Source organism: Triticum aestivum, chromosome 1A (assembly GCF_018294505.1).
Source record: "Triticum aestivum cultivar Chinese Spring chromosome 1A, IWGSC CS RefSeq v2.1, whole genome shotgun sequence".
Taxonomy (NCBI): Eukaryota; Viridiplantae; Streptophyta; class Magnoliopsida; order Poales; family Poaceae; genus Triticum; species Triticum aestivum.
The window spans coordinates 552,499,130-552,524,058 of NC_057794.1; the positions used below are offsets into that span (position 1 = coordinate 552,499,130).

The following is a 24,929-nucleotide window of genomic DNA, read 5'->3' on the forward strand; positions in this document are numbered from 1 at the left end:
ACTATGAGCGGAGGAAATCGAGGATGGTCTGCTGCTCCGCTTGCAGATCCACGTCCCTAGCGTCCCCCACATGCTCCTCAACCTCCTTCTCCTCCGGATCTACTGCATCCGAAGGTAGCCCCACGGAGTTCCGGGCTTCGCGCCTTGCCCGGATCTGCTTAAGGAGTTGCTGCGGCCGCTCCAACGTTAGAAATGGATAGCCCCTTATCCAGCGACGTGTGGGCATGAGTACTAGTGGTGGCGGACGGGGGAGGTGCCGATGGTCGGCTTAAATAGCCGGGCTAGGCACTACGTGGCCCGGCGGAGCGACGACACACGGCGACATCGGTTCGACGGAGGAAACAAACTTCGGACCGCCGAGTTTCTAGGTGATTCCACGTGGGACCCCGACATTAGTCCGACGTGGTGGACGTGTCCGGGCGCTCTCATATCCACCTTATGTTTGGGATGGATATAAGGGGTGCCAGTTAGCCTAGGCGTTTGGGGTCTGTTTGAAGCGCCCGCCTGGATCGAATTTTCATGACCGGTCAGTGACCGGGCGGCCCGTCCAAACATATGATACGGGTTTAGGGCGCCTGGTTACAAGTATATAAAATGAGAGGCTAAGACTCCGGTCGGAAATGATTGGCCACTTAGTTAAGCATACCAAAAACGCCTATCAACGACAGCTCGTACCTACTCCCTCCGTAAACTAATATAAGAGCGTTTAGATCACTACTTTAGTATTCTAAACGCTCTTATATTACTTTATGGAGGGAGTACATGTTTGTTTATTTTGGAAGACGAATTATCCAGTCAAGAACACCATTGACTCTCCACAGAAGAAGAAAAGACATGGAAAGATAAGCGCGCATTATAAAACAGAGGAGTGCCAACTGGAAGAAGAAGATTGATGGAACTGGTCAACCATATATGATCCGGATGAGGCCGGCCGGTCTTAGTATAAGTGGTTGAGTCGGGCCAGTGGGGGCAGCCGTCATCTGGATGCGTTGGCATGTCCCTGGGGAAGGCTGGCTCCATCTCGGAACATCACACAATGCGCACAAAGTTAAGCCGGCGATCAGTGGGTAGGAGGAGCACTCAGCACTGCCGTCTACTAGTAGTGGACAGTAGACACTCATGCGCTGTGCTGCCTCTTGTGCTTGGACCCGTGTTCTCTCCAGGCAATTGATTTTGTGATCCGTAGCCACCCGCTTTATCATCGGCTCCCTTTGTCGTCTCTGTTCCAGAAAGAAAAGGTACTATATATCTCTAGGGGGGCTTGATCGGAGCAGATAACTCTCGAGTCTCTGTAGGGGTGCTCGCTTGATGACCTGCACTGCAGCAACTCTGGTGGTAAGCAGAATTCAGTAACCTTTATCGTGGCGATAGAGCCAGGAATGCATTGCTACGAGCTTCTCTGTCTCCAATCTACATTCAGAACGTTCAGTTTTCTTGCTCGCCTTCGTTTTCATTGAGACAAATCCATAGATTATCTTGCCCACGTCCTTCTCTTAAAATTCCGTAATTACCTAACCGGACATAGCAAATATGAGTTACAAATAGGAGCTCAAAACTCACAGCCTCGTAAAACTTGGGATTGCTTTTTAAAGAATTCTTCAAAACTCACAGCCTCGTAAAACTCCGTAATCACCTAACCATGTTTACTCAATTACTCTTACCAAGATCCCTACAGGTTCCTAAATGGCATTTCTTCCCTGTCAACCATTCACAATAAAACAACATTCAGTATTTTACTGGACTAGTAGTTCAACCCTAGTCCTGGCCATGGGCAGCCCGGCCCGGCCCGGCCTGACCTTGTCCATGGGCCGGGCTCGGGCCTAGGTTTTGAGCCCGAAGCCCGGGCCGGTTGATTTCGCCATTTAAGGAAGAGGCCCGGCCCGTGGCCCGAGGCCCGACGGGCTTTTAGTGTGATGGGCCGGGCTCGGGCCCGATTTTTAGGCCCGACGGCCGGGCCGGGCTCGGGCCTGGATTTTTTGCGTCGGGCTTTGGTTGGCCCGGCCCGAGGAATGGCCAGGTATAACTCAACCCTCACTCACCTTCAAGATTCTGGTCAAGGTAATACGCGTCTAATTTTTTTTAGTACTTGTAGTAATAAATACGATAAAGGAAGCTGTTGTGGTTTTTTCACGGAAGATGTCCTCGTCAAAGGACTAAGTCTTGAGGCCATCGCAATTATGTGATAGCTTGAACGGGATTGATCGGAAAAGGAAGGACACGAGTTTACCCAGGTTCAACTCCTCACAGTGGATGATGATGATCCCGATTACAAGAATTCGCTTTCGCTACCTGGCTTTCGAGAGGTTGTAATTTAGTCTTTGGGTCCTAGGAACTCCCCTTTATATAACATGTTGAGTCCCTAGTTTTACAGAAACATCCGGGTCGTACTCCTAACGCGTATCCTACTTTATCTCATATTGATCGTGCTCTTCAAGTTTAGGAAAGCCTCTCATGGGCCTCTTCGTGAGTTGTCCCATAGGGCCCATGTGAGAGCGGGCACCTTCGGGGCCGGGTCTCGATCTGGGCCTTCTGTCTTTCTTCTTTTTGGCTTCACCATGACCCGAAAGTGACGTGACTACCAGAGCCTACAGGATTGGTTCTTTAAGAACCCCTATGTCCACACATAATTGGTTCTTTAAGAACAAACGGGCTATACCAAATGTTTGTGCAGATCCGACGAGGACTAATCATGAGAATCCATAACTGCGTCGAGTCGTTCTTGACTGGCTAGCAAGCACCAGTGGAATTTAACCGCCTTGTGGTCGGGACACAACCTTAGTCCACCTGTCGACTTGCAGCAGCCTATTGATGTGAGCAGTTCTCTGGATGTAAGCTTCACACCAAACATACACAGGCTTCAGATCAGGCATCCTGACTGTTGGGACTATGCATGAACTCCGAGAAATCATGAATATTCAAGCCTAATAATTAAGAGTACTTGAGAGTGGGTGGGTGGGTGTGTGTGGGGGGGGGGGGGGGGGGGCTTTGGCCCCGGTAGCTAGGGTTCCAGCCAGCATGTGTCTGACCAAGTGCTTGGAGATAGCTAGGGTTTGTTTTAACAAAATTCTTTGCAAGTGTAGATGTTCTCTTCTTCACTGCTGGATCTAAAGTTCTAGGCCCATCTTCAACAGAATTGAATCGTGAGGATTCTGTGATACATTGATTTTGGTGTTTACATGAAACTTCATCTCCTTTGTACGGGTATGTTATCACAAGTCTCCTCACTTGTGTTGGGTCGCCATAGATAAGCGAAGAACGGTTAATAAGGCAAAAAATAAATAAAGCCAAGAGCTGACAACAAGCATGGCATATGATGGCATACATCTTAATTTTGAACTAAGGATAAAACTTCCATCAACAACATGAACAAGTAATGATCCAACTGAAAAAAGTGAAAGAAAAAAGAAGCAAATCTGACTCTTAGGACACAACGTGTTGTCACCAAAATGCATAAACTGCTAGTGTAGAGATATCTTGCCAATCGTCAATGAGCTTCCCACTATGAAACAATGGTAGAATACAGTACGATGCTGAGATAATAAAAATTAATCTCAGCAATCAAGAGATCGGGCCTACTATGAAGAGCCGAAAAAATGTCATTGAATAGCTAACAATGTCACAAATTACCCCTCATCGACGTTTTATGGGCGTCACAAGCATCGTCACGGAATCCCCATCACAAATTACTCCTAACGACGGCGCACACAAAAAATGTCACTATATAATGGGACATTCGGTGACATATTCCCTCAAAAAATTTGACCTCTCGAGATAGAGTAAGAGTTTTAGACTTTTAGGATAAGGAATCTGCTAGAGGCGCCCTAAGTATATAAAATGCGTGGCTAAGACTCCGATTGGAAATGGTTGGCCCGTTAGTTAAGCATAACGAAATCGCCTATCGACGACAGCTCGTACACATATGTTTGTTTATTTCAGAAGACGGATTATCCGTTTAAGAACACCGTTGACTCTCCATAGAAGAAGAAAGCAGATGGAAATAGAGGCCCGCATTATAAAATAGAGCGCCAACAAGATGAAGAAAAGGTTTGATGGAACAGGTCAACTCCGGATGAGGCCGGTCTTGGTATATATATATAGTGGCTCGCCGTTGAGACTGATGAGTGGAGGCAGCCGTCATGTGGATGCGTTGGCATGTTCCTGGCTCCCTCTCAGCGCACAAATTAAGCTAAGCCGATTGTCTGTTTTTCATCACAACGGAGCAGATATCCCTTGAGTCTCTGTAGCCTGTAGGGGTGCTTTTTATCGTGAATTGCAGCAACTCTAGTTGTACTACTAGTAAGTAGAATTGCGTAACTTTTTATCGTGACGATTGAGCGAGGAAAGTATCTCGCCACCAGCTTCTTCACCTAGGCATCCAATTTCGTCGAATCTGAAACATTCAGAACGTTCAGTCATCTTGCTCACATTCCTTTCTATTGATTGACTGAAACAAATCCGCAGATTACCTTGCCCATGTTCTTCTCTTCAAACAATTCCAAGGCTATGGAGCCGCTCTAGATTTGATCAACTCACCGCGCAAAACTGGTTGGCTATTCATACCATGATCTAGGCAGCAACACAAACGATGCAAATCGGGGTAAAGGTATGAATTTTGCAGTCGAACCAGGTTTACCCTTACCAAAATCTCTACTGGTTTCTGCATGACATTTGTTCCCTGTCTGTCAACAATTCACAAGAAAACATCATTCAGTATATATTTTTTGACCTGTAATAACACCATTCAGCATCTTACTGGGCTAGGAGCTCAACCCTCACCTTTCAGGTCCTGGACTTGCAGGTTCTCTTCCTGATTCTGATACATGTAAGGTGAATGTAATCCGCGACTAAAAACATGTTTATAGTATAGTACAATTAAAAAAACACATGTCCACAAATAACTGGTTCTGTAATAACGAGCTATACCAAATGTTTGTACAGATCCTACAAAGGCTAATCGTGAGGGTCCACAAGTGAGAAGCGATCCGTCTGATGACTAGCACCCACCTATGGAGGCTAGCACTTCCCTCTTCCCTGAATGTTGCTTCAAATTAAACCTACACAGGCTTCAGATCAGGCCTCCTGATATAGTGATCCAGAGAAGGACATGACTACGCGACCGGTAGTTATAGTTGATCCGTTTGTGTATTGCTGAGGCTGATATGTGAAGATGAAACCACACACCATTTACTCTATATTGCTCTATTGTTGGGGACCATGCAGTCCATATTGTGAACAGAAAAAGACTATCTGAACATCTCAAAAAATCGCCGGCGTGGCGAAGCGTGCGATTCCACCTAGTTGTCTTCATCTTCTGAATCCGATTCATCCTCTTCCTCTTTATCATAGTCCTCCATACCCTAATTTGTTCCGCATAAATATCAGGACATCATTAATCAATGAACAAGATGTGCTAGGAAGGCATGATAGGGTACACAGGCACATAATAATTACCTCATCATAGCCCGCTGTATCGTCTTCACTTTCTGAATCTGACGCATCCTCGGCCTCTTCATCGTAGTCCTCCATGCCCTATTTTGTTTTGCATCACATCAGGGAGTCATTAATCGATGAATGAGATGTACTAGGAAGACAGATAGGACACATAATACTAGTGTAAGTATAGTCATCTGCCTCACTGACTCTAGTTTTATGCAATTTATGTTGCCCCAAAACCTTATGCAGTGCACAAGTGAATATGAACCTGGCATGGAAGCCAGTGTGCAAATCCCATCTATATAACAATGATGTGTCTTTTCTACAACTCAAACAACAAATTACTACATTTTGATGAGACAGTTAGCCAATTATGGGCAGGGGGGGGGGGGGGGGGGTATGGCCTAACATAAACATACTGTCTTAACGGACATAGAATAACTTTGTTGTATAGAAACATTACATACCAAATCACGCTTCATTTGCTTCATATTGAATTCCAGTTGATCTATATGCTGGCTGAGGGCCTGCATGAGTGCATGACAAGTCATGAGTTTAAAGAAAATCATAAGGAAGTCCACTCTTTTATGGCAACCTAATATACATGAACTTACTTCATGGCGTTGCATTGCAACTGCACGTTTCAATGCCTTAGCCTTTGTTAAGAGATTTCTAGGCCTTATGTTAATAGGCCTCCTGTAATTCTTTCCACGGTAAAAAATAAGTGCGTGACCCTTGGGGACTCTTTCGATTGCAACTAGTATACCGCCACTCTCATACTCTAGAAGTCGTGCTGTCTCCTCAACAAACGCCAAGGTCTTTTGCTTTGTAATCAATTTGACAACTTCCCTGTGCTTCCAGTGCAAGTGCATATTTTCAATGACGCCATCAAAGACACCACGGATTCCTAATATAAACAAATAGGATAAATCAATTACTCAATAGAAATGGTTAATCATGTTATGAGGTGATTGTTCAAGAAACTTACCAACAGGCAAATATGCTTTCATTTTCAGACCAATTCTACGGAAAACAGATCTCTCCTCGGCTGTGATCATTTCTCGGTCATCGGATGGGTTTGCAAGGACCATAGAAGCTTCAATCTTTGATAATAACTTCCCTGCTTTATGTATTTTTGCTTGAGCCTGTATATTTAAAGAAGAAATCAAGGAAGAACAAATAACTAAGGTTACAAGATTATGTCACATTAGCATACCTATAAAAGATAAGCAAACTCAACTTCATAATTACAAGAGCAATACAAATAAACATTTCAATACAATGATATGTACACTGAAAATGAAATATTCCAATTTAAGTGGAAGCCCATTTTGCTTTCTTAAGCTACAGTTGTTATTTAAGAACAACATATATAAATTGCTTACAATGGAAAGCTTGTGTTCGAGTCTTCTGAAAAGCTTTTCCTTTTCTGATCTAAAAGACGCTTCTTTCATCTCTTGTTGCTCCTTAGAAGTTACATTTCTTCCCCAACGGGCTTGCGCCTCCTGAAATTCAGCAAGAGTTCCTACGAGAGCATGCCCATCAAAACCATCCTCCGGAGAGTGTTCAATGGAAATGGATCTTCTCTGCTCCTCTAGATTCTGGATATCTTTTGTCAACTCCTCTCTTTCAGCCAAGGCAGCAGCAACAGACGTTGGGAGGAAGTCTTTTCCACGATATATTACAATGTAATATTTATTTCGAAGAAGCAGGGTACCCCCTGTTAGATTCTGGATGTACAAAATTGGGAAACATTAGCAAATGCACCAGAGCTTGTAGAGGTTACAAAAATTATAGAAGGACGAAATGATCTCCTGAAACATGCTTTTGAACTCAATGTAAACACTAACATGGGAATATAATTCTAAATTGTGCAAGTTCCTAAAGAAAAGATGCTCTTATTGATGCATGATGCTCTATCAGAACACTTCATCAGCAAGCCTATTTTATTGGTACAGGATCCAGGAAGCAAGTTCTATTATGTGTAACACACTTTTGCTGCTAATATTTTATGATTCAGTAAGTGCTGGACATGGTTTAATCCTTTCTACATGTTTACTTGAGCTGAATTCTGGTGGTGATTTTTAGGAACTCTTGATATTGCTAATTGCTTTGGTAGTAAAAAGATAAATTTCATAAGAGATTGAACCAGAAACTTGTCTTGGGACAGTCTTTTAGTTGCACTTATTCATGCATTAAAAGTCTTTAGATGATATTCAGTTGGGACTCAGCTTAGCTACCAAGGACAAAATACAGTCTGATAAGAACAAGAGTTTCCAAGGTCCATTGATGCAACTTTTACAAAGTAGCCATGCCTATCAATGAGAGGGAACAACAATAAGATGGTATCAAAACCTTTATTTCGTCTGACATCAGCTTATTATTTGTGTTCTGGATTCCACGTTTGACAGCTATTTTCACCACCAAACTCTTCTCCCAAAGCTTAACAATAGCCGCGGCCAAGCCTTGATGATTCCGGTTTCTCCCTTCAATCAAGGTTAGGAAGCAATAAGCAGCTGTTTAATGCCAGCAGTAAAAGCTGTGATGAGGGAATGATATTCGCACTATCGAAAAGCAATACCTAGAGCAAAATGACAAGGGAGGTTCCTTGCTAACTTTCGCAAATTAGTGAGCTCTGAGTTGGTAAGGCTTGTACGCATTCCAGTTGGAAGAACTCTAAATGGCGCTTTATAACCTGGAATTGTTTGAGGCAGCAAGTCGGCATCCACAGGTAAAATTCCTGTTCCCCACCAATCCACGAAACGAGGGCCCAGCTCATCAAGCATTTGATTGAACTCCAGCTCTTCTTCCGTCATGTCCTCTGTATTGTGCAGATCCAATATGGGTGCATTATCATGTTGAGCAGTTAGATCCTTCCCCTGATTATCACTCTCAGCAGTGCTCGAGCCATCGGGGATGAACAATGTACTATCTTCACCCTTCCTCAGTGACGAGGTACCGTCCAAAGGTTGAGATTTCAGAGGCCTCGTGTAATTGCTCCCGCGATAGACAACCATGACACTCCCTGCCCTCCATATGATCAATCCTCCTGTTCGTCTCTGACCAATAAAGACTGGACATCAAATTCACTGGAACAAACAGAAGATTGCAGGTCCAATTGCGACAACCAATAATGAGACTGAACATTCCTAGTGCTGCATTATTTGATAATGCAGGGGCAGAGTACCTCGACAAGCTCATGGGCAGTCTTCATGTCGTTGGCGAGGTCCTCGTGGAACTTGAGGCGGACCAGCTCCGACTTCCTCCAGGCGTCGTGGATCTTCTCCGTGATGGCCTGCGTGACCCCGGCCTTGGGCACGGTGATGCGGTCCTTGAGGGTCATGCCCATGCCCCGCAGGCGGCGCAGCTCCACGTCGTCCATGGTGAGCTCCGCAAGGGAGGGCGCCCTGACCCGCTTCCTCTTGACCCCGTCCGCCTCCTCGCCGTCGCTCTCCCGGTCCCTCTCCCACGGGAGGACGGCCTCGTCGAGGCCGGAGGCGGCGAACTGGCGGTCGGGGCGCGCCCAGCTGCGGTCGAGCAGGTCGCCGAGGCGCTCCCTGCCGTCGAGCGGGGCGTCGGCGGGGGAGGAGGAGGGCTCGTCGTCGTCGGTGCCGAGGCCGAGGTTGCGGAGGCGGTGGACGATGCGGTCGATGGAGGTCGAGGGCGCGTGGCCCGGGGAGGGGGCGGGCGCGGGCGCGGAGGGGTCGGCGGGGGCCCACTTCTGCATCCATGGCGCGCCGCCGCGGCTGGGGGCGGGAGGGGCGCGGTTGCGGCCGGAGGAGGAGGGCGCGGCGGCGGCGGCGGCGGTGGGGGAGGCGGAGGAGGAGGCGGGGCGGGAGAGGGAGAGGAGGCGGAGCGGGAGGAGCGGGCGGGAGGAGAGGCGGAAGGAGTGGTGGAGGGGCAGCTCGGAGAGCGCCATGGCGGCGGAGGTGGTGGCGGTGGTTGGTTGACCCGTGCGGGTGGGGGTTTGGCCTAGCGCGGTGGCGCCATGGATGGGGGTGGGAGGTTTTGGGCCGGCTTGGCTCGGCGGCGGATAAGGTGGAGGTGGAAAGGGAAACAGGGCGGGGATATTTTTTTAGCGGGTTTGGGCTTTTGTTGTGGATTTAAACGGGTTTGAGCACCTAAAGGAGTGGACGGCTCTTTGATTTGAATTTGAATTACACTTTCAGGATATAAACTCTTGGAAATTGTTTCATGTAAAGATCGTTTGATTTGTAAGATTATATATAAAACTTCATGTTTTTTTTGTGAATCGCTTTTACGCTCGAGGGATTAGGCTTCAGGCATGATGCTCGCATTGAAGACTTACAACACGACGCACGCCAAAGGATATCAAAGGGATGAGTAAATGCGCGACTACTAATTTTAACTTTCTCGGTTGGTTTTTAGGGAGTTATTAAATAATAGTGTCTCTAAAAGTGCAATTAAGTGGACCACTCTAAAATGGTGAGCTCACTAGCTAGGTATACAAAGTAAACAGGCAAATAAGTAAAAGTAAAATACACCACAAGTGCTGAAATTATTAGAGGGGTGTCAACTTAGTCCTAATACTATAAAAAATGCATATATATAAGTCATAAAAGATTGCCAAGTGTGTCATCCACACACATATCCACGTTGCATGAGCTTTAACTTGCATAGGGATACGTTGACTGCTGTGAGTGACAACCTCCCCCCTCCCCCCCCCCCACTCCTCAAAGCTCATCTCTTCTCATTTTATGGCCCTCCTCCTTGCACACAGTTTCTCTCTTGCCTTCCTCTCCACCTCCGACGGCCACAGTCCACCTCAGCACCCGAAAATCATGAGCGTGATGAACTCCTTTGGCACAACACTAGAACCGCTCTAATGTATCTACCTTCGCCGCTCAGGAAGGATCGTCTGGTCTGGGAGGTAAATAGGGATGGAGCCATCTAGATTTACGTGCCAGGATGGAAGGAGGAGGACTGAGCCTGAAGCCTGCCTCCTACCATTGCCGCCCTCCCGCGTGCATTGCCGCCGCCCTCTTCGGGGAAGGTAACCGCCGTTGTGTGGGGAGGGTGTCCCGGCCCTCATGTGGGAGAGAGGGACCACGACAAACACAGATAGGATGGCGATGAATGGCTCATGGGAGAGAATCGAGGTATTATGATGGATGGCTTGGTCAAAATGATGGCCAGGCCCTATCCGCGTAGGTTTTGTGCAAAGAAGAGGGCCACAAAATTAGATGAGAGGACCTTTGGGGGTGGTTTTGTGCAAAAAGTTGCCACATGGCAATGGTCAACCTGCCACCCATGCAAATCAAAGCTGAAGCTGCGCGAATAGGACTACGGGTGACATACTTAGCACCCTTCTAGGACCCATGTGTGCATTTTTCATAGTATTAGGACTAACTTGACACCTCTCGAATGGCTTTAGGATTAGTGTATTTTGTTCAACAAGTAATAAGGACCACGGTATAAGACTCTGGAAAGGAAATAATTAAAGTAAAGGACATGCGAGATGTATACCGAAGTCCACGCCCGTTGTGATGCTAATCTCCGTTGGAGAGGTGGTAATCGACTGAAGCACCACGCGACATCAAGTCTCGCCTTTCTCTTCGAGAGTCTCAGCCCACAAAACATGAGCTCCATTCACTTCTGGGCCAACTCAATGGCAAACCAGCATATCCCATGTGGGTCTACCAACTGGATTTTTCCCTTGGATCTATGTGTGTGCCAAGGTTTCATATAGGTTGTAGGTTTATTGATTCCCACACATCATCCTTTGGGTATCCCTTCCTAATAGAGCGCTGCTATACACACGACAGGTGCAGCCGAACTTTGGACGATCCTATCGATCCAACCGTGCATGCATGGCACAAGATGGAGCGCATTTACCAGATCAAGCATCGTCCACTCATCGTGCAATGAGCATCGGCTGCACAATAGTTCCATGACTCGAACACAAGAACAACAAAACATCTCTACTCTTAAAGGGGAGTCTGTGGTCATGATGGTAAGTTTGGTTTTGTTTAGTACGTTTGTTGTTTTCGCCTTTTTTTGATAAACACCTCCTTTATTAATTGGCTACAATAGTAGCATCTGATACAATTAAGGGGATGATAGCCGACGGGGGATCATCCAACCATACATCAGGAGGATTGAATCTAGCTAGACTAGCTAATTCATGTGCTACCTTATTATTCTCCCTAAAACAATGCTCATAAACAATATGACTGAATTCTAAAGACATGAAATAACAGTCATCAAAAATCGCACTGGCTACCGAAGCTGAGTAGCCTTCTCTCAGCGCTTCAACCACGTCCGAATTATCTGAATTCACCTCAACTTTGCTACATCCAGTTGTGCGAGCAAGATTTAGGCCGAATCTGATTGCATTTGCCTCAGTAGTAAAAGCATCATAACAGACTCCAAGTTTTTCATTTGCTGCAGCTATAAACTTGCCCTTGTGGTCTCTAATGACAGCACCTACTGAACCTTCAAGTAAGTCTTGATCAAAACTCGCGTCCACATTTAGCTTGACATACCCGGTCCTTGGTCTCATCCAACCTCCCAAATGAACTCTTGGCCGTGGTGAATTCGCTGCTATAAAGTTCTCTGCCAAGGAGCGTACATCAAGATTGATATGTGGCGCCGTTTGTGGGTCACCTCCATGTGTAATTTTTCTCCTTTCCCACCACAAGTACCAACAGCATGTAGCCACCGTTTCTCGCAATTTTGGCAATCCTAGCACATGGATATGATCGTCCGGTAGGCTAAGAAGATAATCCAACATAACCTCCCCGCAAGTATTCATCGCCAATCCCCTCTGTATTACATCCCACACTCCAAGCAGTTTCCAAACCTGAATCGCAACTGGACATACAAAAAGCAGGTGACGGATACTCTCCGGTCCTTTGTTACATACGGGACAATTTGGTTTGATCTTGATATGTCTATCCGCCAATATTGCACGGCATGGAACAACACTAAGAAGTGCTCTCCAAACAAATTTTTTTTACCTTTGCTGGGCAGCTCAAGCTCCACACCGAATCCCATGTAGGTGTTGGCGAGGAAGAACTCGCTGCACCTTGCAGATTGTGCCCAAACTTTGACTCCCAGATAGCGTGGTATGCTGATCTTACGGTGAACCTGCCTGTTTTAGTGAAACTCCAAGCTAAAAAGTCTGTCATTTCATATATTGGTAGTGGAATTGCAAGAATTCTCTGAGCATCAACACTGCAAAATGTTTGGTTTATCAGCCCCGAATCCCAGTCACCTGACACTGGATCTATAAGCTCTGACACCCGAGAGAGGAGATGATTCCCTCTAACAGAGATTACTTTCCTGGTGGGAGATTGTGGGATCCAACTATCTTCCCAAATTTTTATTTGTTGTTTTCACCTTAATTATGTACTAGCATTCTTTGGACAGAAGGATCACGTTAATTATGTAGAATATCATTCTTTTGAAGGGAGATTTTGTTAATTATGAAAAATATCATCAAGCATTGGACGAAAGGATCACATTGTAGAGTATCATTCTTTGAATGGGAGAATCATGTTACTTATGGAGAGTATCCTTATTTTGATGAAAGGGTCACAGTAATTATGGAAAATACCATTCAGCGTTTCACAGGAGGATCACCAAAATAAGTATCCACTGTTGCAATACATGGGTAGTTAAAAAAAGCTAGTAATTTATACGGTTTGTCTTCTTTCAACATTATTTTTTGCTTTTTTTTGGGGGGGGGGGGGGGGGGTCCGACCTTGTTTGCTTCATATCTTCGAGACTGGATCTCTGTGTATCTATACCAATATAAAAAACCCAAAAGGGCATATCAAACTAATCTCGTCTATCGAACCATGTCAATCCAGTGACCTAGATTGATCCCGTGTTGAGCACTCAAACATATTTAGCGCATAACCAGCATCATACCAAATATCAACATTAGTACTAGAAGTGCATTGCTTCCCCAATGATATTTTGGTGTTGGTGACAATAGGGTCAGTGAGGTTTAATATCGGTTATCAGGTTTATCTCAGGATATTGGCCTCTTGGCGATCGTCCACGGACGTGGGTGACCCCTAATTGAAAAAGAAAAAGGCATGAGTTTTCTGAAGACTCAAAAGTTTTTTTGTTTTATTTGAGTCATAGAACAACCACAGTAAGAAGAGGGGTCGAGGTGTTTGACAACTTGGGAAACATGATACCTACTCATATACTTTTTCCCCAAACCTTTCAAATCTTCAAAGAGGGATTTGACCTGGTAAAGGTGTGCTAGTGTTGGGACCCCAAGTCCCCGGAGCCTAGAGACCTCGCACCTGGAGTGGTCAGAATGGTTCTGGTCACCCGGGCACCTGGACTCGCAGTCGCAGACCTCTGGCACAAGTGGTCGGTTCTCCTGATGAGACCGGATCCCCGGGGAACTGGAGTGGGTTTTATCCCACTTGACACCCCGGGCACCCAGAGTCCACCACAAGACCCATTGAGCTCACCTCCGACGAAGAGGAGTAGACTAGGATTTTTAGTTGTTTTTAGGATCCTTTTTGCTATGTAAAAATTAATTCGAAAAATGAATGAAAAATCACTGTCCCTTTTTTTGGTGACTTCAGTTGGATGGCGGACTTCCCACCCGCCTATCCATGGACACACCCGGATGTGTCCGCTAACATTTGATGATGTCCATATCATGATTAACGTTGGATTTGCCCTGAGTTGTTACTCCTATTTTTCCACTACAAGGCCACCTCGTATTTTGAGTCTAACTTCGACTATCTATTTGACCAGCAAAATATGAGTTATATGCACTAAAATGTCTATGATTCACATTTTATTTAAATGTGAGTCCACAATTATACTCTTTGTAGCATATACCTTATATTTTATTGATCAATTCGTTGATCAAAGATAAACACAAAATACGAGCTGATCTTGAATAAAGAAATGGAGGGAGCACTACCCAATTTGCCTTCTACTAACTGATCTCCCTTCAGAAAACAACAACAAGTGGTCATATGACGAGCTATAGCTGACATTACACATACATATATACACTTTATTTATACAATCTTTAGAACAGACCACATGACATGTAGCGGCAAATATTACACCAGTACACCACACAAAACAGAAGAAGTAAAAAGCTAGCCAGCCACTCAGGCTCCTTCCTCTGCCTTCCACATAACACAAGGTCCCTTCCTTTCATAATCAAATGGCCGGACCTTGCTCATCATCCGCCCGATCATCGCCATCGCCTTGATGCTCGGGAAATGGCCTCCAAGTTCCCTGGCCGCGACGTCAGGCTCCGCTGCTTCTCTTGTTCCCTGCCCTGGTCCTCCGTGCGAAACAGGGGCGACGCCACCCCGGCACAATCTTCCTATCCAGCAGCGAACACGCCTTGCTTCAACATGGTCGGCAATGTAGGTGCCGGACATTCCACCTGCTCCTCCAACCGGACGATAGTCTCCGGTTCTGGGCCTCTTGGAACGGTGGACATGAGGGTCTGTGGTGTTATGGAGCAGGCGCTTGAGCCATTTGTCGCTTGGATCGGCACCCGCCGACAATCGATCCGTGTCGTTGGGGACTTGATTTCTTGTGCTGCTTTGGAACAGCGGGGGGTCCAAGTCCATGATTTCTGTTTCCGGCGTCGAGTGATTGGCATTGACTTTGCGAAATATGTTTTCTTTGTTGTATCTTGGTGATCCTTCAATGGACAGAGTTGCCAGCTGCTCATTTGCTCTTTCTGCGCACCCATTGTCCTGTAGTACATTTGTTCATAATGCGAATATCAGTATCAATAAAAGGTAACCCTTCCAATGTGAATTAATTGATAGAGGTCCAAAACTATAGAGAAGTACACCGCCTTTGAGGAATTGACATATTGAACCATATGAGGTAATACGTAAGCAAGCATACAAGGTGCAAGATGATACAGTCCAAGCAAGTAGAATTATACTCCAGGCAGAAAGTTGTGATATATACTCGACCAAAGTGCTAATTCTAAGAAGCAAAGTTGAGGATGCAGAAAAATTGCATGCAAGATAAAAGACTTATGAGTTTTCATCATATAATAAATAACAGTATAACAACAGGTCCAAGCAAAAACAATTCAGCGTGATTCATTTTTATGCCCAAGACAGGCCATGAGTGTGATATGTGTTAGATGTATATAGTCTTTTTTCGGTATATCCCCATTGTATAAGGGGTTTACTGCACTTCATCACACATGTATATGTATTGGCCTTTGGCCCTCAGTAATGTTAGTTGCCATTCATCCAACATGGTATCAGATGTTAGGTTCCCTTCTCTCCCGCACGCTGTAACTCCGTGCTAGCTCCTTCCTCGATTCGCCCACTGCCAGGTCCGGCTCTTCCTCCCGCGGATCCAGCCGTCCCGGCTCTCCTCTCCGCGAATCCGGCCGCCCCGGACCTTCTCGCTGGGCTCCGGCCGTCCTGGCTCTCCTCTCGGCAAATCTGGCCGCCCCGGACCTACTCGCCGCGGCTCTACCCGTCCCGGCCTTCCCCGCTGCCCGGGGCCGCTGCTGCTCCACTGCTCTGCTTCGGCTTTGCTCGAGGCCGGCCGCCGCTTGAGCTCTCCGCCCGGGTGCTGTTCCATCGGGCCGGCTCAGCTGCTGCTCTGCTTCCAGTGAGGGGGGGGGGGGGCGTCCGAGCGAGCGCTCGTGTTTCCCTCGATCCAGATTGGGTTGTCCTGTACCCGTTGACTTCCAAAAAAAGGGATACCTCAGTATGTCATCTTCGGGCTATGTGGCTGTTCCTCGCTGCTCGGTGATCTTTGATGGCACCAACTATGCTGAGTTCGCCGGTTTCATGCGTATTCATATGTGCGGTCTTCTGCTGTGGGGTGTTCTCTCTGACGAGGTACCCTGTCCGCCGTGCCCTGTTACTCTGGTGGCGCCTATTCCGCCAGTACCGCCGGTGATTGCTGCTGATGCTTCTCAGGCTGATTGGGATGCATCCAAGACTCTTGATGATGCTGCAGTTGATACTTATGATCAGCAGGTATTTGCCTATTCTGATGCTCTTTCTGTCTACCGGGATGATCTGTCTGCTTACACTCAGTGGTGCAATGATGATGCTCGAGCGGCTGCTGTTCTCACTGCGAGTGTTCTCCCTCTGTTTGCTTCGGAGTTCATGGGACTTGGCACAGTTGCAGCGATGTGGTCTTATCTGTGTCAGCGCTATCAGCCCTCTGGTGATGCTCTCTACCTATCTGTGGTACGTCAGGAGCATGCACTTCAGCAAGGTGATTCTTCTGTTGATGAGTTCTATTCACAGTGCTCTGCCATCTGGCGCCAGCTTGACTCTCTTCGGACAGTTGTTTGTGGAACCTGTCGTTGCTGTCAGACTACTCAGTCTGATCTGGAGTTTCAGCGGGTTCATGAGTTCTTATCTCGTCTCCGGTCTAAGTTTGAGCCTCGACGTGCTCACTTGCTTGCTCGTGGTCGTGTTCCTATCTCGGAGGTACTTGCCGAGCTTCATGCTGAGGAGACTCGCCTTCGCTCTGCTGGGTTGCTTCTGGTTCCGTCAGTGCTGGCCGCCCGAGCTCCTGTGACGTCTGCTCGCCTCACTGCTCCGCCGCTCCTGCCTACTCCTCCAGGGGAGGTCAGTCGTCCTCCTTATGCTGAGAAGGGCACGTTGTGCCGTGACACCTTCTGTGGTTACTGCTCTCGGTCAGGTCACCCAGAGTCTGATTGTCGCCAGAAGAAGCGAGACCAGAGGCGCACCCCTTCTAGTGGGACTCCTGTGTCTTCCTCGACTCCGTCCCTCACTGATCAGGACATTGTACGCCTCAAGCGTCTACTTGCTTCATCCGACTCCTCGTCGACTGGTTCTGCTGCTGCAGTGACTGCATCCCCTTCATCACCATCGCAGCCACCTACACAGTCAGATACATCTTCGTGGGTTCTTGATTCTGGAGCTTCTTTTCATATGTCTTCTGATTCTTCCACTCTATCTTCTCTTCGACCTCTTGATTCGCCTGTTAATGTTCTTACCGCCGATGGCACACCTCTTCCTATTGCTAGTCGTGGCATTCTTTCCACTCCTTCCTTTTCGGTTCCAAGTGTTTCACATGTTCCTCGTCTTACCATGAATCTTTTTCTGCTGCCCAACTTACTGATTCTGGTTGTTGTGTCATTCTTGATACCGACTCTTGCTCTATTCAGGATCGTCGCACCAAGGCTTTGGTTGGTGCTGGCCCTCGGCGCCGTGAGTCAGAGGGTCTTTGGGAGGTCGACTGGCTTTGTGTTCCTTCCGCTGCCACCACTTCTGCCAGCTCCCATGCTCTTGCCGCCTCTTCGTCTGCGTCCTTCCAACAGTGGCATCATCGCCTTGGTCACCTCTGTGGCTCTCGCTTGTCTTCCTTAGTCCATCAGGGCCTCTTAGGGTCTGTATCTGGAGATATTTCTTTACATTGTAATGGTTGCAGACTGGGCAAACAGACACAGTTACCTTATCCCACCAGTGAGTCGGTATCTCAGCGTCCTTTTGACTTAGTTTATTCTGACGTTTGGGGTCCTGCTCCCTTTGATTCGAAAGGTGGTCATCGCTACTATGTACTGTTTATTGATGATTTCTCTCGCTAAACTTGGCTCTACTTCATGAAATCTCGTGGTGAGGTTCTCTCTATATACAAACGATTTGCTGCCATGGTTCACACCCAGTTTTCCATGTCCATTCGTACTTTTCGTGCTGACTCCGCTAGAGAGTTTATCTCCCAGCTGTTGCGTGGATTTCTCACGGAATAGGGTACTCTTGCCCAGTTCTCTTGTCCTGGAGCCCATGCTTAGAATGGTATTGCTGAACGTAAGCATCATCATTTGCTTGAGACCGCTCGTGCGATGATGATTGCTGCTTCTCTTCCACCCCATTTTTGGGCTGAGGCTGTTTCTGCATCCACCTATCTCATCAACATTCAGCCATCGACTGCCTTGCAGGGTGGTATTCCTCTGGATTGTCTCACCGGTCGCTCTCCTGACTACTCCGCTCTCCGTATGTTTGGCTGCGTGTGCTATGTTCTTCTTGCCCCCCGAGAACGCACCAAACTGACTGCTCAGTCGGTTGAGTGTGTTTTTCTTGGTTACAGTGATGAGCACAAGGGCTATCGCTGTTGGGATCCTGTGGGTCGTCGCTTGCGCATCTCGCGTGATGTGACTTTTGACGAGTCTCGTTCCTACTACCCACGTCCTTCATCCTCGAGCTTCTATGTGGATGATCTCTCTTTCCTTCTCCTTCCCGATACAGCTTGCTATGTGCCTTCTATGTCATCTCTTCCTCCGCCATCTCTCATTCCTTCTCCTTCACCATCGACCCCACCTTCTCCATCCTTCTCATCCACCTCTTCACCATCATCACCAGTTCGTCGCCCTCTCTCACCGTTTCCTCTCCACTATACTCGTCGCCCTCGTCCTGAGGATGTCTCATCTCACGTGCCTTCCACCTCTGGTGCAACTCTTCTCATGCCTCCCCCGGTTCACAACCTCCGGGCTCGGCCTCGCCTCCCGCCTGATCGCTACTCTCCTGATCGGTATGGTCTCTCTGTCATTTCTGAGCCCACTTCCTATCGGACTGCCATGACTCAACCTGAATGGCAGCTTGCGATGGCCGAAGAACTTGCTGCCCTTGAGCGCTCTGGCACATGGGAGCTGGTTTCCCTCCTTTTCCGTCCCTTCCGGTGTTCGTCCCATCACCTGCAAGTGGGTCTACAAGATTAAGACTCGCTCCGATGGTTCTCTTGAGCGCTACAAAGCTCGTCTTGTGGCCCGTGGTTTTCAGCAGGAGCAGGGACGCGACTATGACGAGACATTCGCTCCTGTGGCTCACATGACCACTGTCCGCACTCTCCTTGCTGTGGCTTCTGTTCGTCAGTGGTCTATCTCTCAACTTGATGTCCAGAACGCCTTTCTCAATGGCGAGCTGCGTGAGAAGGTTTACATGCAGCCACCACCGGGGTATTATGCTCCTGATGGTATGGTCTGTCGACTTCGCCGCTCCCTCTATGGTCTTAAACAGGCCCCTCGCGCTTGGTTTGAGCGTTTCGCCTCTGTGGTGACTGCCGCTGGTTTCTTGCCCAGTGATCATGATCCCACGTTGTTTGTTCACACGTCTTCTCGTGGTCGGACTCTTCTCCTTCTTTATGTTGATGACATGATCATCACTGGTGACGACTCCGACTACATTGCCTTTGTTAAGGCTCGCCTTCATGACCAGTTCCTCATGACTGATCTTGGTCCTCTTCGCTATTTTCTTGGGATTGAGATCTCCTCGACCTTCGATGGCTTCTACATCTCTCAAGAGAAATATATTCAGGATCTTCTTGCTCGAACTGCTCTCAGTGATGACCACACTGTTGTGACTCCTATGGAGCTCAACGTTCAGCTTCGTGCCTCTGATGGTGATCCCCTTCCTAATCCCACTCGCTATCGTCACCTTGTTGGTAGCCTTGTCTATCTTGCTGTTACGCGTCCTGACATCTCCTATCCCGTTCACATCCTGAGTCAGTTTGTTTCAGCCCCCGCCTCTGTCCACTATAGTCACCTCCTCCGTGTTCTACGATATCTTCGTGGCACGCTCTCTCAGCGCCTTTTCTTTCACCGCTCTAGTTCTCTTGAGCTCCAGGCTTACTCTGATGCTACCTGGGCTAGTGATCCCTCTGATCGACGCTCACTGTCTGCTTACTGTGTCTTTCTTGGTGGCTCTCTTATTGCCTGGAAGACCAAGAAACAGACTGCAGTTTCTCGCTCGAGCACATAGGCTGAGCTGCGTGCCATGGCTATGTTGACAGCTGAGGTGATCTGGTTACGATGGTTACTTAAGGATTTTGGTGTGTCTGCTACTACCTCGACTCCCTTACTGTCAGACAATACTGGTGCTATCAGTATTGCACGTGACCCGGTGAAGCACGAGCTCACCAAGCACATCGGTGTGGATGCCCACTTTGTGCGTGCTGTTGTGCAGGATCAGACTCTCGCTCTTCACTACGTGCCCTCTGAGTTACAGTTGGCTGACTTCTTCACGAAGGCACAGACTCGAGCGCAGCATAACTTTTTCCTCTCCAAACTCAGTGTTGTTGATCCACCATGAGTTTGAGGGGGGGGGGGGGGTGTTAGATGTGTATAGTCTCTTTTCGGTATATCCCCGTTGTATAAGGGGTTTACTGCACTTCACCACACATGTATATGTATTGGCCTTTGGCCCTCAGTAATGTTAGTTGCCATTCATCCAACAATATGCAAGTGCAGCACTGATACCTTTTGCATCAAAGATGAATCGGTGCCTGCAAAATTCCAGAACAAGAAACTGAGCGATACTATTTGACTGATACTTCAATTTTCAATATTACCAACAAACACATTATGACAGCAAAAATGACCTGACACGAGTTTGAGCTATCACTGTGTACCAAAGAAATACTCTTAGTTAATACTATTATATTACATTATTTGAGGATAATCCCTCACCTGCTGAGGACTTTGACACATGTTGTGAATCTCCATGCATTGTTTTAGCTTTAGGTGAGAATTGGTTCTGGGCTCCAAATAAAGGACTGCAAGAAGACAGCAAATCTATCGGGTACGTACTTTGTGATTTGGAAGGGATTGTCAGCATTTCAAATAAACAGGGACCGTTTTGTTCAACAGAATCTGTAAATCTGTCCACTGGTTGTCTTTCACGGGTCACTGCGCCACCCTTACTATTTGTTGCCAGTATGCTTGCAGCTGGATCAGGGAACATGCAGGAGTCCGTTACATTCGCTGCATATTCCATTCTGTGGGTATTCAGATCATGGTGCTTATCAGATATCAAATGACTTGCAACATAAAAATCCTCATCATCCTGCTTGCTGTTCATAAAGTAATTGATTGCTTTGGTCTCGTATTCTTTACCAAGTACTGGCGTCGAAAGCATGACTCCTGCAGCAACTTCATGTTTTCTGAGTCTAGTAGGTGTTCTTGACTTGTGATTCTGAGGGGCACCTCCAACTGTTTGGCCCTTGTCACTGTTTTCTGAAAGATTGAACTGCTTTTCACCACATCTGCTGGGTGGCTCCTGATTTGGGTTTGCAAAATAGTGAACTGTATCCTGCTCATCTATTCGACAATCTGACGATGAGTTATTGTCAACTTTTAATTTCTTCCCTGAATGATCAGAAACGAGGCAGGTAGGGTCTTCTAGGGGATGTTTGATGCTCCCCGAAGGTTTGCAACGATCCATGACCATGTCAGTCATTCGAGATGGAGCAACGTTTAGCTTCGGAATTTGTTGTGGCACAAAGAGATCATCGAACACAGTACCGGTCGCATACTTCCGCTTTGGGCTGACTATACTTTCCACTTTCTGATTGAATGACAACATAGGAATCTGGTTACAATGTGAATCATCAGGGTTCTCTTCTGAGCTCACAAGTTTCTGAAAATTCAATGGTAGGTCTGAAAGCCTGCAAACGGAAAGTGTTTCTGATACTACCCTCTTGGCATAGAAATTTTCATCTTTCTGCATCTGGATCTTACAGCTTTGAAAATGCCCATCTCGCCATTCAATTTTGGTCTGTTCAGCTTCTTGCCAAGCATCATGCGCCACGCCCCACATGTTAGGGTCTAATCGCGGCACATTCTTCATTGAAATTCCTTCATGGTTTCTTCCCAACATTAGCCTTTCAGCCACGGTGAATTTCCTAAGCTCAAAAGGTGAAGTCTCAGAATTTTTTGTGCAATTGCTATTGTTGGCATCCTCCAAAGGACTACAGCTCTTGCCATATGGACTGCTGCTTGCTCTGGTCCAGTGTGCCATCCACTTGGTATGTTGCTGGCAAGATGACTCTCCAGGATTTCCTTTGCCCAAAACAACTTGGAAGTCTTCTTCCTCATTGAATCTATTCCTGGCGCAGTCTGACATGATTGAGTTACTGGGTATACAACTCAAGTAGCATTTCTTCACAACTTTACAGAATTACAGTACTAGTTGCAAAAGTCTGAAAGCAAAGATAAATATGAGTTTACACAATGAAATACTGCCTCTGTAAACAAATATAAGAGCATTTAGATCACTACTTTAGTAATCTAAATGCTCTTATATTTCTTTACGGAGGGAGTACTAATTAATTCCTGGCAAAAGAATGCGAATCATTAAAAAAGAAACATAAAGAAGGGATCATAGTACAATTGCAACTATGTTAGTTTCCATATTTGAAAAATAGGGTGTTAGAAACATTCTGACCAGAGTAAGTGTGACAGGAACATCAACACTTTCGTTGAATACATGCAATGAACCCTTATAAAAAGGGAAATATATCTGAAAAGTTAACAAAAATGAGTTTCTTCCACAGACGAGGATGATTTGAAGGAGTCTTTTCTTTGGATGCTCCATCAAAACTTAAAAATCTCATAGAAAAAATAAATATACTAGAACTTTTTGCAAATGAACAAAAACATCTAGTAATCAATTTAGTTAAACCTAACTAGGACTAATCCATGATAGCTGGGTGTTATATGTGGCATGACTGAACTCAGCTAAGAAAGGGTCCCCAAGATATCATAGCAAGTCATGAGAGATATATATGAGTTTACACATTTAAATCCTAAATCCTTGCAAAAGAATGATACACACATCGGTAACAAATACACATAAAGAAGGGGTGAAAGTACAATTGCTATTATGTTAGTTTGGATATCTGAAAAAGAGGGTGTAAAAAACATTCTGACCAGAGAAAGTGTGACAAGAACAGCAACAGTCTGGTTGAATACACATAACGAACCCTTCTAAACGGGAAAGATATATGAAAATTTAACGGAAATTAATTTCTTTAGCGGACAGGATGATTTGAAGGAACCTATTATTGTTTCCTGATGCTGTATTAAAAGTTTAAAACTTAAAATCTCTTTGCTGTCATAAATAAAAAAAACTAAAAATCTCTTGGAAGAAAGGGGAAGCACACTAGAAACAATTCCAAAGCAAGAAATAGAATTTAGCAGTCAAACCATGGTGAACCCGTAACTAGGACCAAACCATGACCATCGGATATTATAATTGACATGACTGAACCCAAAGAATAAAGGAAGGGTCCCAAAATATTATATCATGTCATGTTAACATATACTTTAAGCAGTTACCAGTAAAGAAGAGCAATTCAACCAGAACCCCGTACTACAAGCTCAAAAGGGTGATTTAAATTGGCAAAAGTAGTGTTAGCTTACCAAGTAATAAATGAAGTTCCTATATTAAAACACCCCGGGGCAAGATGATCTTGAGAAAACCAGAGAAGGCGTCCATAGAATGTTCCTTGTGATGTGAAGGAGGAATGCTTTCTCTCGTACGTACCAGCCTGCTAGATATGATCGTCGTCGTCGACGAGCACTTGTATACTACTTCCTTGCCAAAGCCCAAAAGGCGGCATGGTTTGGGGAATTGGGTCCAAAAAGGCACGAAAGGAAAGTTTGTCCGGACACTGAACTGATAAATTTGTCCTGTTTGTTCATATGCAGAGAACAATGGTATGGGTGGATGGTGTGGCAGAAACATTTCAGGGTCAGGAATTATATGTGAAAGCAACGGATTTTTACTTGGGAAAGGTACTGTGGTGAATTGGTGATTGGCGGAGCTGGAATTTCTGTGATGAGGGTTGAAGGACCGTACGTAGTTCACTCAGTCGGCCAACGTCAGTTGAAGGACCGTAGTTGAGTTAGGCATAGACACATCCGGGTTTATCTCACGATTTATTACAGCGTGATGTGCGGTGAGTGTGCCTAGGCATGGAAGGGAATTCCTCCATGGTTTCAGATGCGAGCTGCTGAAAGTGACGACACAAATCTAGCAGATCTAGCGGCCGAACCGGCTTTGAACAGAACAGAGGGTACATACAATCTTCAGAAAGCAGGGCAGAGCATCCTCCCCAGGACTAGAAATTTTGGGAGCAAGCAGACAGCACTCACCCACGCAATTCGCGCAACGGCGAGCACTCTCCCTCCTCCAGTCCTCCTCCTCCTGGGCTCCCACTCCTCGCACACCCTCGCGGCCAGATGCCCAGTTGGGAGAAGAAATGGGCGAGGCGTGGAGGGGGCACCTGGCAGGCTGGCTGTCGAGCCGTAGTCAACACGTTCCGGTGGGGAGTACAGTGCACCCGTGCGTGTAGATCAGAGGGAGGGAAGGCGGCTCGCGGAGGAGCACATGGCGTGCCGCTCTCCGGGGAGCCCAGGATGAGGATGGATGGATGGATGGCGACTGGCGATCGGCGGACGAACCTCACTTCCCTGGGGCCTTCGGGCTGTTGGCCAATAATCGCGTCAATGGCGGCGGCGTCGTCGTCCCTGTACATCGACGGATCCCTCTCTCCTACCCAGCGATGTTCGTGGCTTCTCCGTGGCGGCCGCTGTGCCGCCGAGCACGCACGTGTTTTTCTTATCTTAAAACAAAACAAAGTGATACATGCTTCAACTTTGACCGTAAATTTAACTGTCAAGACCGATTGCGGCGGGAGCAAAAGTTATATTAGTGAATTCGTATTCGAAAGAAGTTTTTAAT

General features: G+C 46.7%; 2 protein-coding genes across 4 annotated transcripts; both read right to left on the reverse strand.

The window, feature by feature from the left end:
- Nucleotides 1-4,845: 4,845 nt before the first annotated feature.
- LOC123066701 (CRM-domain containing factor CFM3, chloroplastic/mitochondrial) lies at nucleotides 4,846-9,491 on the reverse strand. Its single transcript, XM_044489740.1, has 9 exons — nucleotides 8,621-9,491; nucleotides 8,015-8,492; nucleotides 7,789-7,919; nucleotides 6,819-7,163; nucleotides 6,422-6,578; nucleotides 6,048-6,340; nucleotides 5,901-5,960; nucleotides 5,452-5,529; nucleotides 4,846-5,357 (listed from the first exon to the last, which is right to left on the reverse strand). Exons 1-9 carry the CDS (start codon nucleotides 9,350-9,352, stop codon nucleotides 5,295-5,297), a joined length of 2,337 nt encoding a protein of 778 aa, XP_044345675.1. The 5' UTR covers nucleotides 9,353-9,491; the 3' UTR covers nucleotides 4,846-5,294.
- A 4,859-nt stretch (nucleotides 9,492-14,350) lies between these two features.
- LOC123066712 (uncharacterized) lies at nucleotides 14,351-24,665 on the reverse strand. Of its 3 annotated transcripts, none has more exons than XM_044489763.1 (4): nucleotides 24,341-24,665; nucleotides 20,993-22,383; nucleotides 20,663-20,688; nucleotides 14,351-15,152 (listed from the first exon to the last, which is right to left on the reverse strand). In XM_044489763.1, the coding sequence occupies exons 2-4, from the start codon at nucleotides 22,305-22,307 to the stop codon at nucleotides 14,550-14,552; spliced, it is 1,944 nt and encodes a 647-aa protein (XP_044345698.1). In that variant the 5' UTR covers nucleotides 22,308-22,383; nucleotides 24,341-24,665; the 3' UTR covers nucleotides 14,351-14,549. The 3 variants fall into 3 exon arrangements, with proteins under 3 accessions (XP_044345698.1, XP_044345684.1, XP_044345691.1); XM_044489749.1 differs by having other exon boundaries at nucleotides 20,873-22,383; nucleotides 24,341-24,659; XM_044489756.1 differs by lacking the exon at nucleotides 24,341-24,665 and adding an exon at nucleotides 23,606-24,324 and having other exon boundaries at nucleotides 20,873-22,383.
- Between the last annotated feature and the right edge of the window lie 264 nt (nucleotides 24,666-24,929).

Coding starts and splice junctions, on each gene's coding strand:
- LOC123066712 (XM_044489749.1), bottom strand. CDS start 22,307: ATGTCAGACTGCGCCAGGAATAGATTCAATGAGGAAGAAGACTTCCAA. Junction 20,689..20,872: donor TGTGTCAAAGTCCTCAGCAG/GTGAGGGATTAT, acceptor GGAATTTTGCAG/GCACCGATTCATCTTTGATG. Junction 15,153..20,662: donor ATTCATCTTTGATGCAAAAG/GTATCAGTGCTG, acceptor AATGTACTACAG/GACAATGGGTGCGCAGAAAG.
- LOC123066701 (XM_044489740.1), bottom strand. CDS start 9,352: ATGGCGCTCTCCGAGCTGCCCCTCCACCACTCCTTCCGCCTCTCCTCC. Junction 7,164..7,788: donor TGATGTCAGACGAAATAAAG/GTTTTGATACCA, acceptor TTGTACATCCAG/AATCTAACAGGGGGTACCCT. Junction 6,341..6,421: donor GAAAGCATATTTGCCTGTTG/GTAAGTTTCTTG, acceptor TGTTTATATTAG/GAATCCGTGGTGTCTTTGAT.